The sequence below is a fragment of the Macrosteles quadrilineatus genome, unplaced genomic scaffold (assembly GCF_028750875.1).
Source record: "Macrosteles quadrilineatus isolate MER2022 unplaced genomic scaffold, UCM_ALF_1.0 Scaffold_9__3_contigs__length_116548681, whole genome shotgun sequence".
In the NCBI taxonomy this organism is placed as follows: domain Eukaryota; kingdom Metazoa; phylum Arthropoda; class Insecta; order Hemiptera; family Cicadellidae; genus Macrosteles; species Macrosteles quadrilineatus.
The window spans coordinates 93428912-93449360 of record NW_026542602.1 but is presented as its reverse complement, the minus strand read 5'-3'; the positions used below and the strand labels follow the sequence as shown (position 1 = coordinate 93449360).

The 20449-nt window shown below is 33.8% G+C and overlaps 1 protein-coding gene across 2 annotated transcripts in view; it reads left to right on the top strand.

The window, feature by feature from the left end:
* Window positions 1-20449, top strand: part of LOC129002063 (uncharacterized) — a 103726-nt gene that overhangs the window by 22452 nt on the left and 60825 nt on the right. Inside the window, exon 2 of one of the 2 annotated variants that reach the window (XM_054429573.1) lies at window positions 11058-11089. The exons of the other annotated variant lie outside the window; for it this stretch is intronic. Within the exon in view, the coding sequence (XP_054285548.1) occupies window positions 11058-11089 (32 nt within the window). The remainder of the gene's footprint in view (window positions 1-11057; window positions 11090-20449) is intronic. 2 annotated transcript variants of the gene reach the window in all.

Below are 20449 nucleotides of genomic sequence, written 5' to 3'. Positions count from 1 at the left end.
TTCTAACTGGACTGGGGGTGGGGTGTTTTGTCACCAAGGGGAGGAATTAGGCCTCGGGTACGATACGAGCGGCGAGCGGTGAGCGGCAAGCGGCGAGCGGCAACCTGAGCGGCACGTAAGCGGCGGGGGTGGCTACGATACAAGCGGCACATTTATGCTCATCAAATTTCCCCAGTTTTATGAGTCAGTATAGTCGAAAATAGTAAACTATGCTTACCTGCAAGACATATTGCAGCTATTGTTGCTATCTGAAATTTGCTTGCATTCAAAGAAAAACTTTGTTTTTAGAAAAAAAACTTAACCCTAACTTTGTCCCGTACTTTTCTGGTGACTGGAGTGTTTTAAAACTTCCGTGCTGGTCATTCCACAAACATTCCCTGGACTGCACCTCACGTATCGACCCGTATCGCATGTTTACTGTTGTTTCCCTGTCATTTTAGGCCAAACTGAAGCATGACTCACCTGAGCGGCGAGCGGCGTTTTCGCGAAAATCGGTTTTGACTTGGATCCATGAGCGGCGCTGAGCGGTGCCGCTTACCGCCGCTCGCCGCTCAGACGTATCGTGGCCACCCTCAACAAATTTACACGCAACTAAATGAGACCCGATGTCAGAGCGGCGCCGCTCATGCCGCTCGCCGCTCACCGCTCGCCGCTCGCCGCTCGTATCGTACCCGGGGCCTATTAAAAGGCACAAAGCAAGGGCTCTCCGCGCTGCACCCAATTTGGCCCAAGCCTGCCAACCTTTTATATTTCGCCCAGTGTTGCCACTTTTCCCCGTGATTATTTCTCTCTTCTCGCTACTTCAAAGAACTGAAGATTATTACTTCCAGAAATATTGGAAGATCACTCCTTTCCTCTGTTCGTTATATCCATCCGGGTTTTGAAGTCAAAGATATTATTGTCAAAGGTAAGTGAGTAGAAGTGAAATTGGAACGTAGCTTTACATTTATTTCATGAGATCTTATGTTTGAAGGAGATTGAAAAAAATTTAAACCCCAATAAAAGTAGATATATTTCTTTAAACATGGCTATGAAAAGAAATAATTGTTCAAAATTCCCTCGAATATAACTAATTCCCAAAAAAATCATTGATTAATAAACTTTACTACTACGGATGGAATATTTTCCACAGAAAACTTCTAATATCTTGCAAAAAGTCAAAATTAAAATTTGTTAAGTCTTTTTGTACACACCTCGAAAACAAAAAGAACAATTAAAATTACCGTTTTGTTACATTTGTATCGATTATTTTAAGTTAAACTATTGAAAAAAAAATTAAATTAATTAAATGTTATAGCTTAAGATACCTACCATAAAAATATCTAACATAATAGAAACAGTGTTTGTTATACAGCTAAAGTCAGGTTGAAAAAGTAAACGTAAAAGCTTATCATTGTTCTCATTTGAAATCTGTGAGCCGTGACGTGATTTAAACAATCAATTCATGTTTCAACTTTGCAGAAATAATCAAATTACTGACTGAAAACCACAGAATCAAATAAACTGAGCTTGTATTAATACGAAAAGTTAAAGGCAGCCAGGCGAATATGAAGGTTAAAACAATTTCACCGCGCCGCGCCGTAGGGGTTGGTATATTGTGGTTCAATTATGTTTTTATTCGGTGATAACTTGTTATTTCACTGGACAGAGTCTAAAAATGTCATATTTATTTTTTATTTAACATGCCGTGTAAGAATGATTGGAATTCCGTGCATTAGGTTAAATTCAATGTAGTGTTCGAAATAAATGTAGCATTGCTATAAATACTTTTATGGTAAATAAAAGGTAATAATTTGTATGTAATGAATCTTTCAAATAAATTCGTAATTGGTTTATACTTTAAAAGTTAATTTAAGTTATTATCTTCAATTTTAATGTATACTTATAGCTTTTCCGCAGTAAGCTGTTTTAAATAATCTATAAACTGATCTTGGTCGTTGTTAAAGACTTTAGTACAGTAATCGTCCATAGCTTCCCCATTTTAAGGAATGTCAATATGACACACAGCTAGTCGGGTTGCTAGAGAATAAGGGTCATTCAATATGATTATAAAAATAATAGGTTAAAAATTAATATTAAAAGTTAATATAACAATGATTTTTCCATGCTAGTCTACAGTACTCATGGACACCATTCAACATTTTGAAGATTTATGAAAAACACTAGACAAAGTGGGTGGTATAGACTATTTATTTTGCTACATTTAAAAAATGGAATAAACCATCACTACAGTTATTTATTATTACACTACACTATTATCATTATTATTATATATACTTATACCATATTTCGTTGCGGTTATTTCAATTTGTCACCAAACCACAGTTGGCAGACTTGCATGGCCGGCCATGTTACTTCCGCTCGTTATATCCACTTCCGGTTTTGCATTTGACGGATCGTGTCCTCTTCCGTTTTACCATCTGTGGTAGAACACCTCGGTTTTTTCATAAAACTGTTATAGTTTTTATTGTCATTGGTATTAAAATAAGTTTCAAATTCAAAACGTGTTCAAATGATTTTTTAATAAAAACAGTGTATAATATACATGGCTTAGGTTAACATTGAATGTTTGCAAGGATATACAAAATACGTAATTGAGACTAATCAAACAAGCTTTATATACGTCATGTTTTTTTCATTTAGCTATATACTGATTATAGCTATATACTGATTATACTTACTGAGCGCGATAGCGGCTTTTTCATATATTTATTATTAGTAAGAGAAAACATGTCGAAACTCGATAAGTTATCACCAACATGCTTATAAAATATATCATACCCACTATTTGATTGTTTATCGAACAATTGCCATGCAGTATTTTCATTTTGCATACCACATATTTTTTGCAGAATTTCAAATACTGTGGAGAAAGTTTTATTAGCAACATAGTCTTTGAGCTAATAACTACAACTATAATTTAAGCTGTCATATAATTACTAAGAGGGTATATATATTTAATGGTTCAGAGTATTTTTTCTTGCCTTGTTAAAGCATCAAATCTTGTATCGTAAGGAGTTAAAAAGGATTTATCATAACAAAATTTACAGTGACAGTCGTAAATTCTTCATTGAAAATAAAGCTTGTTGCACATTATAAGCGTAATACATTATTAATTAATACACAGTCCATCCGTACATAAGCTAATTCAATATATATAATATATATTTAGCAGGGAAAATAAAACAAATTGACTTGGTAAAACCATTGTCCAACAGTTAAAAAATTTATGCAGTAAGAATAATTTTTTTTTTAGTAAACAGTGATAAATATATTTTTATACCGTTTAATATTATGATAATTTGGAAAATTATATTTCTTCGCTCTTACTTACCAATGCGTTTTGTTGCACAAAATACCATCTAAATCTTTTCATATTTTCCACCATGTGGAGTTTTAACAATTGTACAAAAAATTGAAAAGAGGTGTTTATATACCTCGTGTATATAAACCTACGTGAATATACGCACAAATTAAAATATTTGAACTAATCAATTAGTTTTCATCACGCTTTTTTCTCATAACCAGAACTATACGGTGTTTACCACACCGCTATCTTTATTGGCTATCTTTATCCAAAACTATATACATTCATTCGCCAAAAGGTTAATGAAAGTTATGTGTGTTTGTTAGGCGTCTGACCTTTGGTTTCCAAACAGAAATCGACATCCAAATGTTGTTTTTCCGAATGGAACAATGGATTGGTGTTGTGTAGTTTCGAGTTCTGTTGTTGTTTTCAAAGATATCCTAACTTCAGACTACTCTGACGTTGCTTTACGAAACACAAATGTTTTGAATATAGAATACTGTTTGTGCAGATATTCATGGTTATTTAAATGTTTTCCGAATTGATCTCTTTTATGGCCTCTTAAGACACATTTACAGTAGCTTTAAATCCTTACATATTTTACTAAAGATTATTGGTTTTGTATTATACTTTTGTTCTAATCATCAAAGTGATCTAAGAAAATGTTCACTAAATTTTAAATGTCGGTATACCAATTGTTAACCAGGCATTTTGGATAATTGATGTCAATGTTTAATACTGGGATTCCAAACCAAAATACGTTAATCTTTAATCAAATTTTCAAAATAAAACTCAAAAGTGAGTATAAAGTTATGCCTTTCAGTTCACAAAATATATAGGTTACTCAATAACAGCATATGTATAATTAATAGTAACTCGGTAGGTCATATTTGTACACTTTTAGGTTGTAGTTAATGATCTCCAGGCAATATTTTTACCACTAATTAAATTGCTTTGACCATAACTCTTACAATAATTTATAATCACAAGCCTTACTCACTCTTAAAATTTAGATAAATTATAAACATTAAAAGTTTGCTGGTAATTGTGGGTTCGTAATCTTATTCAATAATTATTGTTAATTGTATCTCGTAGTAAAAATTATAAAGAGTAGCCTACAATAAAGTAATATAAACTTTTAATAACCATACATTGTTATACTTTGAATTCAATATCTTTCAACATTTGCATAAACGTTTCAAAAGTATACAAGTTTAGAAACTGTTGATCCCAAAGCGCCTTCATAAACTAGATGCAAAATGGGTACAGCATTCATTTAGCCGACCCATAGTTGTACGGCGCTCTATTCTTACACATTTATGAATTTTCACTTGAAATGAACTGTTATTTTTCATAAAGTTATCGTATTCTTTTCTTCTACTAGGCTATATTAAAATAATCACGCTGAGCATATTTCGAAATTTCCAAACGGCGAAGAAGTATTCAATGATTTACCCAAATTGAAACTCATATTGGTGTAATAATTTCCTACGATATGAAAATTATTGCGGGTCCTATGACAGGCTGTGATATGAAAGTGGGAGAGTAATAAGTGTGCGTAAGAGAAATTTGCAGAGAAGGGGAGGGAGAGAGATATGATCCCTCGGGACGTGATTGTATTATCAATCCTATTCATCCTCTAGGAACCTCTCGATTCTGATCGGATTCGAGGTTTGGCTTGAATAAGAGGGTAAACCCTTCATTTGTAGTCTGGTTGGAAGTAATAGTGAACGTAGTGTCGTGAACTTAACTCCTGTCATCATTATCAGGGTACCTATGGTTATTTTCTGTACAAAAACTATTATAATGCATGCAAGATATGAAAAATATTCTTCAAAGGTCAACGTCAATATTTGAAAATGATTCCGTTTGGTAATCCAGTCATCAAACAGTAAAATCACTAACTATTCTCTACCAAAGGAAGCTGTGGATGTCAATTAACTAGTTGGGGACCGGAAGTAACTTGTAACAGAGAGGTGCCTGGGGTACAACAGTGGAGATCAATATTGTGGTGTACAATACAAGGGGGGGGGGGCAAGGGGGTGGAATACTTAGCGGAATGATTACCATACATATGTGCACTTTACACGCTTGCATTCCTACACTAACTGCAATGGCGGTTCCATTTAGTTAGTATGAAATGTTAATCAAGGAATTTGCTCAGGCTTGATTATTGAAGGGGAGTTTACGGATGTATTGATAGTTGTGTATAATTTATGGTTGAGCTGTGCAAGGAAAAAATACTAATTCATTCCTCATAGTGTACAGGAAGTGATGGTTGCTTAATTGTAATTAGAGTATCGGTAAAATAATGTTCAATTCAGCGACAAAAACTCAACATTTTATTTTTTTAACAATGCAAAATTGTTGAACCTGTTTTGGTGAAAGAGTGATTCTTCGGTGTAAGCAAAAGCAGGATGTAAAATAAATTTTAATTTTATAGATTACAGTTGTTAATAGTGTCTAGTTCGTGTCTGGCGACAATGGTCGCTAGTGTCGAAGACATTTTGCTTCTATTACTTTAGGGGTTAATTTAATAATTTGTGCTTCACTATTTGGTTATATAACTAGGGACGAGTTGTTGTATATGATTAAATAGTTTTGTTCGGTTGAACGAGGTTTAAAATGTCTGAAATAGCAAGAAACAAATTATAAATAAAACACTACACCTACAGTGCACCGGACAGAACTAACAATAAATTGGCTTCAGATTTTCCACAATTTTCCGCAATCCATAATTTTTCAATTATGGAAGATCATTTTATATTATATTTTATAATATTATTTATATTATATTAATAATTTCATACATTAAAGTTACCACTTCACAGAAGGGTTCAAGTGTAGAACAAAATTTGTTTACCTTTCTTATACATTGTCAACGTTTTTTCTGAGAGGCAAAGTATTCAATTACCAACTGCTAAAAGGGTGATCCATCTTTGTCGAGCTCAGGTCTCTCTGCTTGCGTGGAGAGTTTAGTTTAATTTGTACACTTTAAATTCGCTATTTCGGCCAAAATCTTTGAAAATACAAATTTTTTTCTCTAAATCTTTATCTCCATGCTCTGAGAATTTTTGTTGAATGGAGTTATGTTTGTCACGTATTATACATAATTAACGGATATTAATTTACGTTTTATTTGTCCAACTCATTAATTTTCCAAACCATAATTCATAATTAGTTCATTTATTATAGTGAAAATATATTTATATTTGTGATTTACCCTAAATCAAGATGAGAAATTACAAAGTATCATAAAAAATATAATTTTAGAGAATTTAATGTAATCGAGATTTAAAATACTTCTAATTACAGAAACGACCGATGTAAAAATGTGCATGTAATCAAATTAGTTGGGTGATTTATTTTGTAATGCAATAGCAGAATAATATAAAACGTTCACGTTTCTACCATATCTTGAAAAACTCAATTTATGATCGACTTGATTAAGTCAAATCTATTTTGAAATTCGATACCTTTTTACAGAAAACATCTTTAATGAGGATTTCAAACTTTTAAATACAATGAATATCTTCACTAATAATGCTTTCACTGTAAAAAAACAAATAAAATAACCTTTTACGTTTGACAAATTCATACGGTTTAGGACAAACTGAAATAGTTTATTGTGTCATAAGACTATCATAAGACTTTTATACCCTCTTAAATTCTACCAAGTATAAACAAATTTTCAACAGATGTCAAGAAAGTGAACGAGTGAATCGACATGCGTTATTCGAATGGTTGAAACGTTGGTACTCACTTTGAATGTAATCACTGGAATATTAAACTATGATATTTAATTAAAGTTATAATCTAAGAGCTCTATTATTTTACAAAGGTTTATTTTCAATTGTTACGTGTATATGAACTCTAAAATATACTCGATACAGTATATTCATCAATTAGCCAGCCACCAAACAACTCAATTGTTGCGGTAAGGTTGGTAGTTGTGGTTAGTTAGTTATTTGCACTGTTAGTAGCTGTGGTTACTTGGTAGTTGGAAGACCCTATTACGATTATTTATCCAACTCACATAGTTCCTAGTTTCCCCTACCCTGCAATTGAGACCACATGAGCCTGTGGTTTTCCTGTATTGGAGTTTGAAACAATAATTTACATTGTTGAAGCCCTTCGCAAACTTGTATACTGTAATTGTTTCTATAATCTTTAATAGTTAATAAAGTGTACTAACTGGCCTATACAATTGCTTAGAGGTGAATTTTTTAACACGAACTAAGCTAAACTGTAGCAGTAAAATGTTAGAATTATGTTTCTGAACTAATAGCATTACATTTTAAAATAAATATGTGTTTTTGTTTGTTTTTGTTTTTGTTTTTTAAGAAAATTGTTGATGTAAATTGTGGATCTAACCAAATCAAAGGTCAACATCACTTCGATTTCTTCAAAAAAGGGCATTAAGGGTTAACATTAGTTAACACAGAGTGTGGCTTTACAACTTTAAATATTAATTACGAACTATTCATGGAAATACATTTTTTACGTCAATGGAATCCAGTATTCCAATTATACTTTATTGAAAATAAACAATTTATATATATATATACTAGCTGACCCGGCGAACTTCGTATCGCCTAAGTTATTGGTTTCCCCTAAGACAGACCGATGGAAAGAAAGTACCGTTACGTTTAATTTTCAAGATGATCTCGTTCGCATCGCTCAATCACGTCCTGGTTGAAGTTCGTTCGCTACGCTCACTCACCTTTGGGTTGGAGCTCGTTCGCTACGCTCACTCACCTTTAGGTTGGAGCTCGTTCGCTGCGCTCACTTGCCTTCAGGTTAGCTCGTTCGCTACGCTAACTCGCCTCCAGGTTGAAGTTCGTTCGCTACGCTCACTCACCTTTGGGTTGGAGCTCGTTCGCTACGCTCACTCCCTTTAGGTTGGAGCTCGTTCGCTGCGCTCACTTGCCTTCAGGTTAGCTCGTTCGCTACGCTAACTCGCCTCCAGGTTGAAGTTCGTTCGCTACGCTCACTCACCTTTTGGTTGCAAATTAGCTGTTGTCATAAATGTAAAAGAAATAATAGTGCTGCATCCTGTTGGTAATCCTTGTAACTTTAATGCTATTGAACATCATAGAACAGAACCAACTTGTTTAATTGAAACAGCTGTTAAGATTCATTAATTCCATTTCTCATAAGAATAACATGGGAAACTCCAGAGCCACTGGGGCGGAGCCCTTTTAAGAATTTCGAAACGGGAAATAGTTTACGTCCGATTCGCATACCTACAGAATTTACACACCAAATGTCATAACGATCGGTGAAGTCGTTCCGGAGGAGTTTGCAGACAAACACTGTGACACGAGAATTTTATATATTAGATATATAACTATTTTTATGTAATCTTAGATGTTCATCTTTCAATATGAAAATGTAGTATTAAACCCGCGTAATAAATTATTTACACCACTATTTGTGAATCTTGGCTGACTTTAAGAATTTAAAAGGCAATTCGTTTCAAAATAATAAGTGTAACAAACGTAAAAGGGAGCCACCAAAAGAAGGGTTAACTAAATTAATTTATTTTCTGACTAAAATCTGTACACATTTGTACATAATTTTTCAATTGTTAAAAATAGTAAAACGATATACTATAGCTGAGAAATATTCCTATATTAGTTTTACCATCTACTAGGGCCTATAATGGTTTCACTCACTTCAATTCATTTTAATTTTGCATACCAAATTAAAATTAATTACTTATCCAAGGAGGATTACTGTCGAAAACAAACCTGGTTTTTTTCTAAACGAGGATTAAACAAGACTTAACCTTCTGTCTCCTTTAATCTTCTTAAATTTTTAATCCGATACAAAATTGCTTTTATATTATTCATTAGCAGACCATTGAAGGGGAAACTTTTAAGAAATATACTTGGCCTTAATGTATATTGATGTGTTCGTGCAAGTATTATCCATTACCCAGAATGCCCCGGAGACTTCAGTAAGTAGAAACATGCTCGTTACATTTGCGTAATAGCCTTAACCTTATCTGCATTGTTTTACCTTAGAGTAATTTCGTTCCGTTTTCTACTTCGTAAGAATAACAATTATTGCATTAGGGTGCACGAGAAATATTCTAGCCTGATAGTTATATATAATGCTAAAGTTCCTTAATTTAGGTTGATTTTGAAAGCTCAAGAAAGTTTCCTAAACGTAACAATCTTACTTTGTAAAATAGAGTTCAAGTCAAAGTAATTATATTTAACTGTTAAATACTTTGTGTTAATTTAAAAAATCAAGATATGTAAAGGTATGTAACTATAGCCATAAAAGTGATATCATAGATGATTTTAATGAAATGCTAAATGCCTAAAGATTTAACAGCTAAGTCTTGAGTTTCATTAAAAATTCCTTTCCTTTAACACTATTAAGATTCTTGAAACAACACATAACTCATCGAAGGTTTGCAAAACTTTGGACAATAAGTCAAAGGACATATACAAAATATGTATTTTAAAGGGAGAATTTTGGGTCGAAATCCGTTACGTGCCCACAACTCCAAAACTTGTTAATATGAACATTAAAGTGTTAAAAACTTAGTTTTTCAATGACATAGTACTCAATAGAAGGACTCATTTCCAGGTATTTACGACGGCATTGTTGTCGGTTTTATTATCTATCTGGGAGAGATAATCGGTTCGCTGTAGCGTCTCGATTACGTGCCGGATGCGACCTTGCCAGATGCGACCCAGCAAAGATCGTGCCAGTAGCGACCCTGCTAGTACAGTATCGTGAGTGCCGCTAGCGACCCTTTGTTTTATAGAGGATTTTTACAAAGTTTTGTCAAACCGATATTAATATACAACAATAAACAATACAGCCCATAAACAAACTCTACACACGTGTCAGTAATATGTACCACTCGCCAGAGCCTCATATTAGCCTTAGTTACTATAGCCTCATTAGAATCTCTAGTTACTATAGCTGCTAAGATAGCTTTGTCATTGATTAAAATATGCACATCAGACTTGTTAAAGAAATATTTTATCAGAAGTCCATTCATACACATAGAAATCTTTTAGTCTGCAGTTTTGTTGAGGTAGCAGTATTTTATTGGGCATTAATTTGACAGACAATTGCTTTAATTGTTTTAGAGTGTAATTAAGTTAAGTTATTGTTAAGGATAGACGTTTATACTGTGTTATAAAAAAATCTTATGGGTATTTCCTTATAGACTATCCGGCACGGGTCGCATCCGGCACGGGTCGCATCCGGCACAGGTCGCATCTGGCACAGGTCGCATCTGGCACGGTCGCATCTGGCTCAACACCAGCGTCTCCAGCAGCGGCCCGCGGTACTGAATCACTGTTGACTTTGTCGTAACAATGAGATGACGATTAATTTAAGTCCAGTTACTCAAAAAACAGATTTTAAGCTGTTCGAGAAGTTTGGTTGGGTTAGGTAATGTTAGAACAGTGTCATCTAACCTAACCTAACCAACCAAACTTCTCGAACAGCTTAAAATTTGCATTAGTTATACTACTGTGTGTTTTCTCCATATTTATATAGCGTATGATTAAAAACCTTTTCTAAATATTGTATTTCATTATTTATAACATATCAAAGGTTTTAGTAAGTTATAGAAGTGTAATTGTAAAAGAAAGAGTTGTGGGCACGTAACGGATTTTGGCAAAATTTTAAAGTCAAAGGTAATTTTTTGGAATTTAATTATTAAGTTTCTTAAGGTGGATAAGTAGTTAAAAATCTAATGTATTGTTTTCTTTAACAGGCAACGTCCAAATACTGCGATGGCGACTACTTGTAAGTAGCCTAACTTGATTTATAAATATGATACATTTTATAGATACTACTTTTAGAATGCAACTCAGGTTTAATTTTCGTAGTAACAAATTTTATGTTTCAGCCTTATACCGTAGCCTACTTTTTATTCAGATGCTTGATTAATTTCAAAAGATTTAGAACATTGTCACTATAGAGCAAAGATTTGATTATTTGTTTAACCAGAGATTTTTGTTAAAACTCGTTGAATATTAATTCTGTCAACGCAGTTCGTTAACTGTTTGTTAAAAACTGGTCTCAATGTATAGACAAGCCAACAAGAATATCTAACAATAGTCAAACTTGTATTGATCATATTTTTAGTTTTATGACATGTGCAATGTAAAGTCCAAAAGTCAGCAACACTTCACATCCACAGTGCAGACCGCTTCAGCACAGGCATAACAATTATTACTTTCCCAACCAGTGCTCTGTTAGTAACTTTAGACACTACAACACGTGGAATGAGATTAGAACAACTTCTTTTTTTCAATTTTTGTATTAACTCTTGTGCATTTGATTTGTTAAAAATCATGGGAAAGAAACGATTATTCGAAAAATCCTTTAAGGAATCGTCGAGGTTTAAAAATTAAAGCCATTGATTATCAGCGACTTTATTAAGCTGTTTCGCGAAAAGGAAATAATTAATTAGTAAGAAAACGAATAAAAACATCCAATTAGTGTTACTTAAAAATAAATATCTTGAATTGAGACATCGTGTTTCCAGTAGTATAACAAGTTCCCCGCTGGTTTGTTATAGGTTAATTTTATAATAATATAAACCGATCTCACAATAACATATTTTACAGAAATTGTTTTAAAAATTAATTGTCAATCAAAGAGTGTGGTGCTAGCCTAGTGCTTACCGTCTCGGACTTAAGAATAAGAATAAGAATAAGAATCGTTTATTGCCGTTAAACATGTACATGCAATGGGCAAAGTAACATTTTTACAATATCTTAGCCTACTTAAAAATAAACAGATGTATAGGCCTAGACCTTAACACAGAATGGTAACATCGAATCGTTGAAAGTCATTTTCAAGAACTCGTTAACACTATACATGGGGTTTTCCACTAACCAATCTGACAAAACTCTCTCAAATTTACTATTACTAACTTCTTTTGCGCTATGAGGCAGTTTGTTAAACAAATTAATACTAAGAACATTGAAAGACTTGAGGGTTTTACTTAACCTACAATGTTGCCTATAAATATGATGACTAGATCTTGTGAAATGGTTGTGGATTTGGTTTGACAAAGTGAGGTTATCTAAATTCTTCTTAACATAACATAAACACACAAAAATATATACATTTATCACAGTTAAAATCTTGGCTTGTTTGAACAAGGGCCTACAGTGCTCATCAGGGTCTACATTAAATAAAATCCTCACAGCCTTTTTCTGGATCACTAAAACTTCACTTATTTTTGAACTATTGCCCCAGTACAAAATAGCATAGAGCAAAACACTATGAAAAAAGCAAAATAACAAGATCTTAAGTAATGACTAGGTAGGCTAAATCTAAGGCGACGCAACATGTGAACAACTTTGGACAGCTTTGAACAAACCTTAGTAACATGAGTATCCCAAACTAACTTAGGATCAAGATGGACACCTAAAAGTTTAACGCTACTGTCATCATCTGCCTCTTTCGGTGCTCTTACGTCTAGAGAGAAAGTTATATTCTGTGTCTTATTCAAGTTAAGGAGAAATTTGTTAGCTGCATACCATTCAGCTGCCTCTTTAAGAACTACTTCATTCATGGTGCAACAAGGGTCATTAACATTTTTCTCGCTTCTAAAAAAGGTCGCATCATCAGCAAACATGACAGTACTAGCAGAGACATTATCAGGCAAGTCGTTAACCATAACCAAAAATAGGAATGGGCCCAGGACCGAGCCCTGCGGTATACCGTACTCAACCTGGGTAGCGACTGACATTGAACCCTTAACACTAACTTTTTGTCGCCTATTTGTTAGATAGGATTCAAAAATTTTGATTTGAGGACCGACTACCCCATAATACTCAAGTTTTTTCAATAGTATGTCCCGGTCAACGCAGTCGAAGGCCTTGCTCAGGTCACATAACGAAGCTCGAGTGGCTAAGCCTCGCTCAAAACCCTCAATTACTGAGGAAGCAAGGACCCCGACCGCGTCGGCCGTTGACATACTAGGCCTAAAGCCAAACTGATCAGAAGAAATTAAACCATTGGATTCAAAGTAGTCACTAACCTGAGTTTTCATTACCACTTCCACAACCTTGGCAATGACGGGAACCACAGATATCGGCCTGTAACTGGCTGCCTCCTTTACATCCCCAGATTTATAGATAGGTATGAGTTTGGATAACTTCAATTCATCTGGAAAGATTCCTTCGCTCAAACAAGAATTAACAAGCAAAGTTAAGGGCAAAATTACAACATCTGCAACATATTTCAAGAGATCGTTGGACATATCATATATATCCTTGGTTTTGGATGACTTCAAGCTGGTTAACACTTTCAACACTGCACTAGGCTCAACATTTTGCCACACAAAGCTCTGCTTTACACTTAGCACTTTATTCCTCAGAAGATCTTCAGCCGTTGTGGTTACTGGAGGGATGGCATTACGTATCTGGGGGATGACCTCCATGAGAAACCTGCTGTAGACCTCTGCAGTAGGTTGACCTCTTTCCCTCGGAGCAGCATGAAGTTCATCTCTCACCACTTGCCATGCAGCCTTGGTCTTGTTGGCAGCAGACTCTATGAAGTTCTCGTTAGAAGCCCTTTTGGCATTTTGAATGGCTTGCTTGTACAAGTTTCTTGCTGCTACGTAAGCCCTTCGATCGGTAGCACTCTTGGTATTATTTGCTATTATGTACAGGGACATAACGTAGTTCTTCTGTGCTTCAAGCTGGGGGGTATACCAGATGCCTGATTTACCCTTAGGAGTAGATAAGTGATTTGACGACCTTCTGGGGAAACACCAGCTCATAATACCAATTAATACATTAAAAATTGTAGTACAAATTGTATTGGTATTTTTGTTATAGAGTAGGCTCTCCCAGTTAATAAGGGCTAACTGTTCTTTGAAAAGTTCCATTTTGTTATAGGTTATAGGTCTCACAATAACATTAGGGCAAGTTGCTTTTTTCTTGTCAACTTCACTGGGAAAGAGCATATCAGTAAGAATGACATGATGATCTGACAAAGGAAGTTTAACAACATTCGCCGAAATCATACACTGTTTCACATTCGTTACAACATTATCTAGGCAAGCAGGTCCTCGAGTAGGTTCCCAGACCGTGCATCGACAACCGACTAACTGAAGCGCATTATGAAGAAGTGAACAATTACTATCGTTCTTAAGCACATCTACATTGAAGTCACCACACATAACAACTTTGGCTTCAAACTTAGTGAAATAACTCAGTGTAGCTTCAAGTTGTTGCAGGAAAATTGTCATGTCACCAGCAGGAGATCTGTATAGGGATAATACTATAATCTTAAAGTTGATTAGCTTCACAGCACATATTTCAAAGTGAAGTTCAATACAGAAGGAGGATGTATCCAAAACTTCGAAGTCAGTAACATTGGAGATATAAATTGCCACACCACCGTGGATAATGCTTGAGCGACAAAAGATGCTCCCCAGGCTATAACCTTCAAGGTTATAAATATCGTAGTTGCTGCTATTAAGCCAATGTTCACTAAAGCACAATACTGAAAAATGTTGCACCTTGAACAGCATGTCCAATTCGTCAATTTTGTTGATTAAACTTTGAATATTACTATAAAATATTGATATTTTGTTTAAATTAGCCTGCTGACCCTCTAGACTAGGGCTCGACTGTACTGCTAAAGCTGAAGCTAGGCCTACCCCTTCGGACTGGGAAACCCTAAAAAAACCGACTGGTCCTTGTTTTCAGTACTATTAACATTATGAAAACTTTCACTATGTTCAGCTTTACCAGCTGGAGTCTTGTATCTCTTGTTCACGAATTTTGAAACAAAAACATCGCTTGGGCAAAAATTTGGAGTAAAGATATCGTTCATTAGTTTGTAGGGCACTCCCACTTTGTACGACGAGTACTTATCCGGATATCTAGAGTTAAGTTTTTCTACGGTGAACTCCTCTTCTTGGTAATGCCCTTTAAGGTAGTCCGTTAAGTCACTTGGTCCAGTTGAAGGACTCAGCCTAGAAACAAAAAGAGCTACACTTCTCTCCACAGATTTAAGGTTATGAGTCTTATCAGAAGTTTTGCAGGCTCCCTGTAATAAACTTATTACTTCCACGCACAGATCTATTGTGTTGAATGTTGCTATGCTTGTCGTCAACAGACTTTTGACCCAATCTTGATTTATTTGTTGGTTTAAGCTCTAATTCATTGTGCTTAAGCTTAAACCCACCAGACTGAAGCCTAGGCCTATTTATGTTGCTACTCTCCTGAACAGCCGTTTTTTGGATGGGTTTCTTCATTGTGATTTCTGAGTAACTTGGGACACAATTAATAGAGTCCTTAATACCCACGTTATCGTTTACAACATCGGTGATAACCGATTGAGTCGATTTTTTAACGTCTTGAGGTTGGGATGGCTGATTTAGGTTATGTTGTGAAAGTTTAGATTGAAGTTCATCATAGTTCTTTAAAACTAAGTCCAATTTACTTGTAATTGTCAAATTAGTAGTCACTAAACCATTCACTACATTAAAGAGTTTTCTTAGCAGAGTCTTGTCCATGTCGGCAGTTGAATCTTCGTTACAAGTTTCCCTCATGTCAAGGCGGCACTTTTCACAGTACCAGAAAACACTACTTGAAAGTTTATTAATCACATCAAACTCTTTAACCAGTAAGTTGGCGCATTTAAAATGAAATTTTAATCCACAAATGCCACCGCATCGCAGTGATCTGTCATTACTTTTAAATAATATTCGGCAGCTGCCACAATCCAAGTCTTCACTCACCGCCATCTTTCTTAGACTTAGATGTGGGAGGGTCGGTTTTAATTCTTGGTACATCCACAACACATGGGTTTGGACCGCTTTCACAAAAACCGGCGTAGACAAAGAAAAAAATTGTTAAGCAAACAAAATACAAGACTTATTTACCTGATCTATGGTATAAGGGAGTCAATTACTTTTTTACTGTTTCAATAGGTATTTGGATCAGCAAAACATTAAGACATGGTAACAATAATTTATGTTTCAAAAATATTTTTAAATTTCATATAATATTAATATTATAATTATATATATATATTAATTATAATATATATATATATATATATATATTAATATTAATATTAATATTATATTAATATTATATTAATATTATTAATTATTAATATTATTAATATTAATATTATATAATGTGGTTTTTTGCCAAACGTTGTGCGAGAATCCTCAAAAAATGCCAGAAACTAATTACGAAATATTTTAGGGGCAACGTTTAAAACTACAAATAATTATGGAAAATAAAGATGGAGAAACTAATGACAGAAAATATAGACACATGTTATTATAAGAATAAGACACAAGTAGGGAAATTCTTAATTTCATGTCTGTTTATAAAGAAATATATGCATCGCATAGTTTGTCGCATATTACAAACTCAACAACCTGAAAAAAGCATGTCAAAGATTCACTCACCCATAACATTATTTACGCTAGCAGCTCAAGTGTATAAATTGCTGTCCTTAAATTGAAATTTAAATGTAATATACCGATTATTGTTTAAAACCGCATACGGAAACCTAATAATAATACAGTGTATAGTCTACAAAAACAACTAAAAAAGAAACTTTTTAAAAATATTATGTTTTGAGCTAAATTTGAGGGAGTGAGGTTGTTTTGGTACAAACTTCATGGTGACTTAATTTATTGAAAGTTATAGGATTTTACATAAGTCACAAAAGCGTACTAATATTTATTTGTGTGTAATGACATCAAAGACGTTTAAACAAATTGTGAATTGTCAAGTTACTTGTAAACTGTAAACGCAATAATTTACAGTCGTACGACAATGAAAGGGGGTTTAATAAAAATGGATTTACCACAAGAAGTTAATCTAAACTAAAAACGGATAAAATATCACAAATAAGAAATAACTTTACCCTCGGGGAAATTTCTTGGCTGGCTTTATCGATTTGTGAGCCACAGCATTCAGGATTCCCCTGGTGTGGCGCCGCGCGCCGTAGACGGGAAATGGAACGTTGTAAATAATATTTATCTCTAACTCCCGCGAAAAAACCCCCTTTGGTAAAGGACACAGTTTGGTTACCAAACTTGTTGGGAATCGACAAAAACATTATGTTAAGTCATAAACTATTAATTAATATCTGAAAAATAATATAATACAACGGTTTATGAATGTTTGAAATTTGACAAACTGCCTAGTAAATGTACAGGATCCTCTCCACACACCAAATGAATAAATAATAGAAAATGTGGTATAGATGTAAAGTTAATATTTATTAATAAGATTGAATATCGGTGAAAACATGATTTTTTTGTATTCATGGGATAGATACTCCGCAATATTTTAAATATATAATATAGACATGATATATACGCTATCAACAACGGGTTATGTATATATTTGTTTGACAATTTAATTTTATGGTATAACCTATATTATGTTGTATTATGAATTGAATAAAACTAATTTGTTAATTTGCACGGTGTGAGGAGGAAAAAACTCTGAGAGGATGGGTAAAAACTAAAAACGCACGTATTCTATTAACTATACCACTTGGGTGAGGTTCATAATGTCCAAATTTCACAAACTCCAACGTCTAAAATATTAAATAAACAGTGCGTTTCATAACCTCCAAACTTCATAAACTCCAAAACTATAACTTTCAAATAATCACAGTTTCACAATGTCCAAATTTCACAAACTCCAACTTTTAAATATCAAATAAACAGAGCGGTTCATAACCTCCAAGTTTCATAAGCTCCAACGGTACAGTCTCTGCCATAAGTCAATCGAATTGGCGGGATACCGAGGCGGACGGGCCGAATGAACCTCTCTGTTTTACACAAACATACATTCACTCAACCTGCTCTGCTACACTTATTTGTTAACATACAAATTTCAAATTGATATATTATTTTTCTGGAAAAACCAGTATAATTTTTATAATTTATTTAGGCAAATTAAAACAGATGATTGTTTTTTAACACCATAAAAAACGTGAAAAATGTAGTAAGCGAGGAACTTTTTTATTTTTTGGTCAGGAAAAAAATTCCTGCGGCAAAGTTTTAGATCAAAGTATGAATTTAATTTTTTATTTGAAGCTTTTTTTGATACGGAGCCTGCTTGTATCATTTTTAAGCGATAAAAAATAGGCATAAAATCGCTTGGCGCGGCATTGGCGCTAGGAGTTTGGCCGGCTCAGCATCAGTTTACGGGATATAGAAACTGAGTTTCTAGCATTTAATTATCATTATATTACATCAAATATGTCATTACATTACGAAGAATGGTAACTTAATTTACAGGCGTATGTTTGTGCATTTTAATGCTTACCGGTAGTCTATAGTTAACAAAATTCTTTGATATAAATGCTTCCCCGATTGTAATTTCGGAAATTGTCTTCGTGAAATATGAAAAGGCATATAAAGATGTGGAGATAATTTAATTTCTTGGTAAAACCCACTGAATTAGCGACTTGGCCCAGTTATTATTTCTACTTTTATTCTCCTTTCGTGAAGGTAAACTAAATTAGTGTAAATGCATCCCTTTGACTAAACTTTACCCTAGATTTGGTTCTGGTCAAAATAATATAAACAAAAATAGAAACTACTCTTATTCTAAGTTTATGTGGTAAAATTCCTGCTAAAAGTGCGATTGACTTTACATTCTATCGAAATAGGCCTATTTAAAACGTTCAGCGGGTTCATAGTTGAGACCATGGTTGAGACCACATTACAATACCTATTTATTTGCTTCTTCATCCTCTTTAGCCATTTAGTTGTTAGATAGTATTACATGTTATATTCAATGGATATATTATGATTTTATTTTAAAACATTTAACGAGTTTATATTCATCTATATTTGAAAAAGCTAATCAACGGCTCACGTCTAACATTTTTGCCACTGCAGTGCATGGTTAGGGTTTGATTACCCATTTGTCGAAACCAATCACGAAATTACGTTTCTCCAGCATTGACAAGCATATAAAGAAAAGGAAACTACCTCAAAATATTACTGTTATAGGTTTTCCCTGTACTTTATTCATACTATGCATGCTAGTTTATATGATTTTAACCCCTTTTCCTTTGAGAAACAGAATGTACCTAGTTAAAACCTTCTCCAAACAAAATTAATAAATCCCGCTCACTGGAACTTGTCATAGTAATTGCTTTAGTGAAAAAATATATTGTCTCTACGAACTTTTTTAGTTTAATTCTCTGGTTAGTTCCAGAGTAGCCGTTGAGGTCATTCCACTTTAACAAAATATTGATTAAACACTAAAGTAAGCGTCAAATGTTTACAGAAACGTTAAGAATATATCATCTCATTATAATGTTTTTGAAATAAAAACAAAGCAGGAGTTTTCCATTTAATATTGAATCCATAATTAATTAGTGAAATTAGTGATTTGTGTTGAAATTTTATTTGGCGTTTTCTGGTATCTTGGTTTTGTTGTTAAAGTTAGTGATGGTAAAAGGCCTAATTGAGTTCGCAGTTTACATGCCGATTTTGCAGTTTTTTTTTTAAGTCAGTAAAAGATAAATTAATTTTTATTTTGTCCTTAGGTAATTAAACATTAGTCCATACGGCACGCGTACGATTGTAGTTTCTTTCTACACGTTGCAAAATGCTAAATTGCCCTACCTGTTTAAGCAATCTACAGAAACATTGTTTGTAAAAAATTAAAAAAATACAGGCTATTTTATGCATTAAACTATTGGCTACAACTTAGCCACAGGCAGAACCTCTCTGACCAAAACAAAAAATAGGCCTATATATTTTTTTGCAAAGTATGGTGTTTCCTCTTGACGATAGCTTCCCTCTTGACTGCAACGCCAGCAAGGCCGTGGTGCGAAGTTTTTGCTGGACTGTACTTTTTCTTATCCAACCTAAACCCCTAATCAATTCGAGCTAAGTGCTGCATACATTTTAATTTATATTCACTGAAAAATTGAGATTCAGACTAGTTAAAGTTAAACTGTGTAATGAAATGTAAGTGATAATTTAAGGTAACATATTATAAATAATATTACAGAAACCCTTACAGTTAATAAAACACTATCCTACAAACTCTCTCCAGAAAGTAAATCTCATGAATAATTAACCACTACGGAAATCTATCTATCTATCTATATAATACGCTAAGCCGATTTTTGTAA